This window comes from Ruditapes philippinarum, unplaced genomic scaffold, assembly GCF_026571515.1.
Source record: "Ruditapes philippinarum isolate M1 unplaced genomic scaffold, ASM2657151v2 ctg4753_1_1_1_1, whole genome shotgun sequence".
Lineage (NCBI taxonomy): Eukaryota > Metazoa > Mollusca > Bivalvia > Venerida > Veneridae > Ruditapes > Ruditapes philippinarum.
The window spans coordinates 105,857-115,783 of NW_026859824.1; the positions used below are offsets into that span (position 1 = coordinate 105,857).

Consider the following 9,927-nt stretch of genomic DNA (forward strand, 5'->3'; position numbering starts at 1 on the left):
TATATCTTGGATAATAAGAAATTAAAATATGTTTGACAACGTTAACCAGATGTAACTACAAAATCGATTCAGACATAAGAAAATTTAGCTTAAGTCGAATGATAAACTTTAAAATTAAAAGAACTAAATCAATTTAAACTATTGTACTTTAACATTACATAGAGGATATTTAAGTTTTTTTCCCTATAAATACTATTTTTATTTTCACCTTGTGATATGGAAATCGTTCACGAAACATTTATTTTCATACCAGTCGATTTTATAGAAAATAAACTTATGTTTTTCGTTTATTATATACATTTTTCTCTTTTTTTACATTACAATTTGAAAGACTTCCCCTCAAATTTCGTGTATTGGCTGAAGTTGAAGAAGTTAGTAAAACTACGGAAAATATGGTTCACTGCAGTGAAATAAAAATTACAGAGAAAATACGAAAAAAGAAAATATTTATTTTATTTCATCATTATTTCTCAATCTTTCATTTATAAGTATATTATAAATCAATGACATAGATCATATGCATCGAGTTAAATCTTTTTTGAACACTCAATGCTAAACCTTTTTCAAATCGTTTCACAAAATTAAACACACGACTGTAATGAATATGATCGCATAAAAATAAACGATTTTGAACGACATATTAAGAGTAACCGTTACGAAATATTTGTTTCTTTTTCTCTCTCAATGAATGCATCCATATTAAGTTAAGGAAGTTAAGTTAAAAAAGTAATATTATTTCATTTAAACTTTTATTATTTACAAAAAAAAAAAAAAAAAAGAAAAAAAGAAAAACAAAAGAAAAAAAGAGAGAGAAAAATGAATACTTACATGATGAATATCTTCTGAGTAAACAGAGCGGTTGTTTCAAGATTTTAACGTGTGTAAAGTAATTTTTTCCTTACCAATTTGGATTGCATGGGCATGGTTTGTAAATTGATAGTTTTAATGTCATTAAATTGGTTTTTTCGTTGGATAAACCGCGCATTTTCGAAAAAACGATTTAAAACCACTTTAAATACATGCGTAAGGAATACCACCTATATTATACTTTTTTCAAAACCATTATTAGACCAATGACAAATGCATTTATCAATGAAAAGCAGTTTATACCTGTACTGTATGTCAATAAGTTTAAATCTATATTTAGAATAACTGTAAACTTACTGATATGCGCATTACATTTGTAATTTACAATAATGAAAAATGGTGTCATGTTCCCATTTAAAAACCCAAAGTATAACGTATGTCATTTCTTTTCTAAAAATCAAAGAAAAAAAGTAGAAACATTTCTTTTATTTCTTATAATCTAGTAAATGTTGGCAATGCTTAAACACAAATTACCACCGCTAAAGTCACAAGTAAACACATCCTTATAAATATATTAAGCTTTAGAATAATACAAGCGAGGTTTTAACCCAATCGTAAAATGGCGGCGAAAGAATGATGTAACCCCCACAACATTCACTGCATACTTTGAGAAGGGACGAATAAAATGCTACTTTGAGTCAAGAATGTCTGATAACAAAATGGTATTAAAAGTAAAATGCGTTTCGAGAAGGACATTTCTGTTACGTCTGTACTAGTAAGTGCTCGTTTTATAATGGTCACTTAAGTTGTAGGAAAAGCTAACAAATAATTGTGACATGATTCTGACACGAATTCGAATATATATAAATGCAGTGTTGGCATGCTCTTATTGTCTTAATTGAGTTTTTATAACACCTTGGTCATTGATTTAGTATATCATAATTAAACTGCATATAGACCTTGAGTAAGCAAAGTATCCAGCATAAAAATAATATTCCTTTAAGTTTCAGACATTTCGGAAGTTTAGCATTTCGCCACCATCTTGACAATATGATTAACAACATCATCATGAGACTGACCTTAAATAAGTGTTTCATGGAGACAGGATAACTAAACAATTTAGATTTTAGAAGGAAGTTTATTTTGTTCTATTTTCAATAAAAAGAGGTAGGATTCTAGAACCCAAAAGTTGACACGTTGAATTTTCTAAGCGTTTGCGAGCCCTTGTAAGTTTTTTTTAATAAGCGGCTATTAAAGTTAATTCTGAGATCATCTCAACAAAAATTACAAAACCTAAAAAAAGATGATGTAAATTACTTCTAACAAACTTATTTTCTAGTTTATAAAGGTGAATAGTTGGATAGATAACATAAGTTTGATACCGGTACATTGCTTTCACACGTACACAGATGCTTGTAGTACAATGCAAAACAGTGACACTTAAGATGGAGACGATGTGATGTACGCATGATTTATTTTTAGTTTACTCACACAAGAAGATATTTAGTACAGGTAAAATTCCCTCATTACATAAAATCAAACAGTCTATGCTATTTTGTTATATATGTCTGTCCCATCTTGGTTATCAATTCTAATAATAGTTAGTGTCGAGGACTGCATAGCGCTTAGAACAGATTTACGGTTGGTAAATCTAAATTCATGCACACAACATATGACCAATGGGGTAACGTACGTGTCTTTCCAAAAATAAAAGTACTGCATATCACAATACAAATGGTCGGAGAAAAGTATGCGTAATGACAAAGGCAAGTCTCTAAGGTATATTTTTTTCAATATCAATTATTTCATAATGTGATGTTGAGTTCATGATCCCTCATTTAAACAGAATCTGCAATTTTCATATAATTTGATTTTTTTACTTTCGAGGAATCTTTCTTTGCCTGTCATATCTTTTTTTTAAATATTTCAATTGTATAAATAAGAAATGCTAAACATATGTATTAAATTTGTCAAGTGTAAGTTTTGAAGGAATTTTGAAAGAAAAAACTCAATAATATAAGGTCATTCCAAAGTATGTAAATGTAGCTCAGTATGCTATTTGTTGAACAATTGAGGTCTCGGGACCATCCAACACGTCATTCAACATTAATTTTGTGTAACATCCTTTACTACATGTACACCATAAAACAACATTTTCACCAGACGTAACACATAAATATTATTATACAGAATTCAATTAAAAAATCCGTACATTTGGTTACAATATACAAGTATCAAAGTATATACATTACCATAACTTTTGTTTCAGGACAAAGTCTATATAAATTGTCAATTATTTATAAACATATTTTGTGCCTTAGACTTCTTCTATTACTATTATGTTAACGAGTTTTATATCATATTTCATCTATGAACCATAACGTAAGAAACAAATCTTCAATTGTCAATCAAAGTCTTCACATTTAAACTAATATTCACCTTTAGGTAGTTGGAAATTTAAGTTATTTATGTAATCGTAAATTCAATGTGACTAAATGTATAAAATCATTTATCTTATTTGCTGCGTGTACGATTTGAAAAGGAAATGTACAAAGTAATTCATAGTTCAAATGAGAGCGTAACAACGTGCACAAAATGTACACATTCTCTTAGTGGTTATATTGCTAACAAACGTCATCAAAATGCATTGGAGTTATTGGGAAAAAAATCATATGTCAGTCAAGTCGGATGAGGGATGCAGTGTAGGGTAAAATAATGATAATCACTGTGAGTGCACTGAATTTATTATTCCACCATTACCGTTCTGCTTGACTCTGAAAAATATAATTCATCTTTAGAGATTAAACATCAAACAGTTATTCTAATAGAAATGATATTAGATATCATGTAATCAAAATATTTTGTTTTATGATATTGAATTGAATATGCAAATAAGTAATACCATAAATGTCATGAAATGGTTGGTGAAGTGTATTTTTCAATGTAAAATGTTGTTTTGTTTTGTTGAACCCAGGAATAATTGTACTGTAATGATGTCATGAAATAAAAACATTGTATAATACCATTCACCTATTGATATGTTTTGTCCGTTTACAAAAACCGTTAACCAACTTAAAATCTTCAAACATGCTTTAAATAAACGCAGTTGCCTAAAGAAAATATGCAAAGCATTCCTTACAAGAATACAAGAATAATATTTGCATGACATGGGTTATATAATCTGCAATTATTGTACACTCTGAATTATTGAATAAAAGCACAGTTTCTTGTTTGTTTCTATTTATCCTCCCTAACCCAATTCAATGTGTCATACTTTTGTACGAGCTGTGTATTTGTGATATTCTATATGAGCATGTATATGTTTGAGTGTTTATAAAAGCGTGCATATACATGTGTGTCTATGTTTGTCTGTTTGAATGTATAAATGCTGTTTGAGGTTGTGCCTTTCACCATTGATTGAAGTCTGGTCGAGCCTAACTTATAAAATAAAATAATCCATGAACTTTATTACTCTGTGTAAATATTTATGTTTCCCCATAAAACACTGTTGTGACACGCGACCATGTTTAAAAGTTTATCTTTTATTAGTAATATATATTTACTCCGGTGTTAGTTATGCTGTAGATTATGAAAGGAAAAACCTTTTTTTACTAATGATTTCGTCAACTTGACATGAATTAAGAGGGCAGCAGATTACACATGAAACCGGAAAAGATCTGAATTTATCGTTTATTTGAAATTTTATTCTATTTTCCTTTTCATTTCTTTACCTGGGATCATGTTAGTCAATTACCAACATTTTTCACAAATAACAGGAATAAAATCTTTACTGTAAATGAATTTTGATCCTGGTTTAAAATAAGTCATACGAACTTAAACTTATAAACTTGATGAAAATACATAATTTAATGTTTGTACCTTCTTAACAAATTCCATTGCAATTGGAGTGTCTATGCCCAGTCACAAAGGCCTAGAGATTCTTTAAATAAAAGTCCCGACATACATTCAAATTCCACCCATCTGTACACTATGACACTATTTTCCATCAACTGGTTGCATTTGCAAAACTTCTGGCAGCCAATATCTCTTACGCATAGTTGTGTGAGAGTCAAAAACTGTTCCGCTGTGCAAAACTCTGTGCAAAAATATAATTTATATCAAGTATTTTGAAATGTATTGTAAACTTTTACATTGTTTTAAACTTGCTCTTAGAAGTTGATACATATATAAAAAAGACAATATGGATATATTTCATTCCTTCACTTTTGTTTTATTTTTCTTTAAATGTTCTGCATCAAATTAATCTAATTATTTTCACATAGAAATTATTACTTCTCCATGGCCACTATTTTAAGGGTCATTCCCAAATTTTATATGCCTAAAATACGAAAAAAATTCTCATATTTTTATCATCTTTATGAAAACTGAAAATATGGCTGTAAGCTTAAAAAAAATACTAAAACATCACTTTTTGTTTCGAACTCCATATAATCTTGATAGAAAATAAAAAAAAAACACACTAAAAAAACATAGTTTGGAGTAAAAAAATATTTTACTACATACTTGCCCTACCCAAAACTAGCTTGGGTTCTCGGAATGGAAACAAATAAAAAAATGAAGGCTTGCCCTAAGGTTCTTTGTTTCGCGAAATCAGTTTCAATTATTTTCAATATTTTTTTTTTCTAGAATTTTTACCTTCAAAATTTAGTTTTTATATTTCATGTGAATTACACGAGACATGCCTTACCGCCGGGTACGCAACCGTCAGATCCTCCCGATGCTGCTGCTGTTGCTGCTGTTGTTGTTGGAGGTTGGGGTGCTGTTGTCGTTGTTGTTGTCGTGGTCGGTGCCGTTGATGTTGTTGTTTCTGCAACTGTTCCAAAAAATATAGCGTAAGAAAATATTCAGATATAAATCATACCGAATTGATTTTTCAAATGTATCGAGAAATTTACATTAAATTTATACTTTCCTTGAATTACTTAGTTCTTAGTTCTTAGAACATTGATAATTATATAATGTTTGATATTTAATTATATAAAATTATACGTTAGATTTTATATATATATGTATATCAATTATTATTAATTCAACGTAAATAAATATTCGTTAATAGCATTAAATATTTCTATATAAACATGAAGTTTCAGTGCTGATTATTGAGCACCAAGTGTTAATTTTAAGCGAAAAGAAACTTCTTTTACAAATTGGTACGTTTATTAAGCCCAATGTTGCAAAATCACATTTGTTTTGCCTTTTACCTGTTATGAACGTGCTCAAATTATTTGTTTGTTTGTTTGTTTGTTTCATTTTACGCCTTTCCTTTTCCAACAGTATTTCAGTCATTAAACCATGTGTTCAAATTAATAGTGAAACTACGTTATAAATGTAATTTGTTGTAATTATGGTTCAGCAATTAGCATAAGTTAGTTATAATAAGTTTGTACAAATTTATTTTACAATATAGTTCGATTGTGTTGGAAGCTTTAAGCTAATTGAAACAATCTTGAATCCGTTTCTTGGACCAACCAGTACTAAGCAATGAGTGTAAAAGTTCTTGCTCCCAAAAAGAACGGTTAATCCCTGACGAAATTTAAACCCCAAGGTCAGCAATCCTGAAATTACAAGTCCGCCACGTTAACCTCTCGGCCATGCTACAACTCATACTTAAAAAGTTTATGGAAGAGGGTGAATAAAATTACATTCGAACCCATGGCGAGATTTAAATTGAATAATTATTATATAATTATTATATTTTTTTTTCTTTCAAACCTTATAAAAGATAATTGATGACCCTCCAGCGTTTGAGCCACTTTATGTTCCAATAGAAATCATTATTGAATCCGATCTAATTTATTAGTCCTTTTTTCCATTTCAAGAGTCTAAATATCTATATCAAATGCAAATTGTATCCCATATAGCCTCGTTTCATTGTCAGAGTCTAAACTACCTATACCAATGCGCACTATACCCCACATAGCCTCGTTTTCATGTAAGAGTAACAAATCCTTGTTGTTGTTGAAATTAAGGAATTATGTTAACTTAACATTTAAAATAGCAAGTATTTGGGAAATAACGACGTCAATAGACACAACTGCTTAAATATATCGTACTCGGCTAGCTCCTCTGCAAATATGGGATTGACAGCTGTGAACTCATCCAATTGAACTTAGTATTGTTCTTAACAAAATAAAATTACCAAATTTTATCAAGGCGTTCAATAAATTGAGTTATGAAGCTATACGCATTTAATATTCTATTTAGCATATACCGAAAATAAGTTTTTACAGTAAAAAAGTGATATTTTTATTGATAACATATCACGGGCCGATACTATGACGTTTGTCATTAATATTATGTCTGTATAACGCATATTGAAGTCATGTCAGAATATGAACACGGTCGTGAAGTAATATTTTACGATGTTTTAAAAGCTGCACTGGTGTTCTTATGAAAACTTATTTCATATATCAGAAATAAATCTTATCAATATAACTAATTTGTTTTAAAACCCATATATTATTCAAAACATACACGGAATATTGCGCAGCGTTTCGAATTATCGAATTAAGTGTATTAAATTCGGGATAATCGCTAAAGTAATACATGTATATACCTATGGGAATTTAACACAATTTATTTTGCAAACCATCGTAAACAAAAACAGAATGTACCATTATTATAATATATTAAAACAAATTGAAACGAAATTATGCAAACACAAGTTAAATTTGACATTATAAAAGAATTTGATATTTGAAAGAAGAATGAGTGACTCTTTAATTAACAGTAAATCAAAGGGTAGTAATTCTTGATAATCACAATATCAAATCAAAGTTGACCAAACTCATCATTGTACAGTTGAACTTTCAGGAAATATAAAATAGTCAAATAAATATGAATTCTAAACCAAAACGTTCACTTTATCGGACACATTAAGTCGTAACCAAAGTAACATGCACACTGTTGTCGAATTACGTTTTTGCATCGTTTAATCGTTGATGCAACCTTACGCACTCACCGAATTACTGGTATTTGACCCCATTCATCAATCAGAGCATGAAGAAGTTCAGCCAGTCTAGTAATAAACAGCCGGCATGCCTCTCAAGCTTATCCATCGGGTGCTCAATCGGACTCTTGAAAGTCTAGTGATACAGGGTCATGCACGACTAGTGATGTTAGGACGGTAATTTGTTACAATTCATTATCGACCAAAAACATATAACACCAATGGTGAACAATAAAGAAATTGGCGTTACGACGTCTTAAAGAATGACACGGTATTTTACAGCATTCAGTTTTTTTTACTCTTTTTAAAGTAACAAGAGTAACAGCCGAAGAAATGTCTAACGATTGCATATTCAGTATGTGTCAAACTTATATTGCAAATAAAATATAAAATGACAGATCAACACGGGAGAGTGTCATGCACTAGTACAAAACCACACAACAGTAAACGTAGGCAGCAATACATGTAGTACCAAACCACTTATTAGTAAGGCATCCAGCAAGGCTACAGACAAAAAGGAGAGCACAAAGTTAGAGAAAGAACGTGTTAAAATATTTATAACCAACAAACAACAATTTAATAAGGAAATATATAAATGCCACAATCAACAAAACGTTTTTCTATTAGATAAAAAGTGTTGAAGGAAAAGCGGGTAAGGGCAACGGATACTTGCTGTCAAAATTGCAAATTCAATGGTAGGGAAATACTAACCGTTGACGAAATATAAAACTAATGGTGAAACACAGAGACAGAAGTGTTATCCCATATAAACACCTCAACAAGACATTAAATAAACACAAAGGGACGCTGCCTTAAAACAGTTTATAGCTAACATAATTTCATGTGTGTTTAACCCGATTAAAGGTGCGCCAATCTCACACATAGCCCCAAAAAATTCAAGCAAAAGTTATTACGTAACAAAACGTTAGATATAAAAAACCTCAAATATGGTCTTGTACAGAATTGTCAATGGAAACCTAATGACCATTACAAAATTACTTATAACCTTAACTTATAACCAACAGTTTTGTATTACACTGGAGGTTCCATTTTAACCGCCGTAGGAACACACCTGCGATGTTTCTAAATTCAAAATGTCACCATTTTCTTGATTATATGTTGAATTCTGCTTAAGCCAGTGTTTGCTACAGGGCGTGAACGGTAGCTTGCATTTTTCAGTATGGTCCATGAAAAGATTCAATCAAACCGAGTCTGCAACATTTTTAATTTTGCCATGTTGGGCATCTTTAGGGATTCTGTTTCACTATTTTGTTGGGCTCTTGTGTCGTGTGATGCGTTCATTGAATTCGGCCCTTCTATGTAGATCTTGTTTTTCATATTTTATTCTTTTTAAACCATTACAATCTTGAGGAGTTTGAGTATAAAAATCTAAACATCAAAAACATAATAAACTATTTCATGGTAATTGAAATTAATATTACTGATTGATAGCTTACAGAGGTTAAGTAGATTCAATATGCAAACAAATCTTATCATCTTTTATCAAAATATTTCTGTTAGAAAAAGTACCTGCAGGAATAAACACCTTCCATCCATTTGACGCTTGTACTGAAGGGCCTGGTGTCTGACTGCTAACCTCACATATTTGTCCATCCTGATTGTAATTAAAAGCTTTCATGTTTTCTTGGATTTCAGAATAAGCTGCACATTGAGATAAAGAAATCCCATTTACTGTTTCAAGTACAGTGGTGATTTTCACGTTCAAATCATATAATTGAAATTGTAAACAGAAACAGGTGTGGTTCATTGCTAACACAATACACACACTCAAAGTAAAATATTTCGTATGAAACTGCATGATTTGATGTATTAATTACATAAACGATGTTTTAGCTTTTAATATCTTTAAGTAAATAACATTATTCCTTAAGATTTTTTTTTAAAAAAAATATCCTATGTAAAGACGTACACTCTGCCTACGTGTTTACAGACATATAAAATAATGAACGGAGATGTAATTTGCTTAATTCCGGTAATTGTATTTGTGTTACGCTACTGTGAGAAGTGGAACTGTTAACCATGATTGACAAAGACCGTTACATCAGAGATTGTCACTCTCATAAGGTAGATTTCAAATTCGTTCTCCATATTAATTTGCAATTAAACAAATTAAATATAATAAAAAATAA

The 9,927-nt window shown here is 30.2% G+C and overlaps 1 protein-coding gene across 1 annotated transcript; it reads right to left on the reverse strand.

Moving 5' to 3' along the window:
• Positions 1 to 1,914: 1,914 nt before the first annotated feature.
• LOC132758022 (uncharacterized) lies at positions 1,915 to 9,701 on the reverse strand. The gene is made up of 4 exons (XM_060749542.1): positions 9,308 to 9,701; positions 5,516 to 5,641; positions 4,687 to 4,903; positions 1,915 to 3,581 (listed from the first exon to the last, which is right to left on the reverse strand). The coding sequence occupies exons 1-3, from the start codon at positions 9,594 to 9,596 to the stop codon at positions 4,719 to 4,721; spliced, it is 600 nt and encodes a 199-aa protein (XP_060605525.1). The 5' UTR covers positions 9,597 to 9,701; the 3' UTR covers positions 1,915 to 3,581; positions 4,687 to 4,718.
• Positions 9,702 to 9,927: the final 226 nt, after the last annotated feature.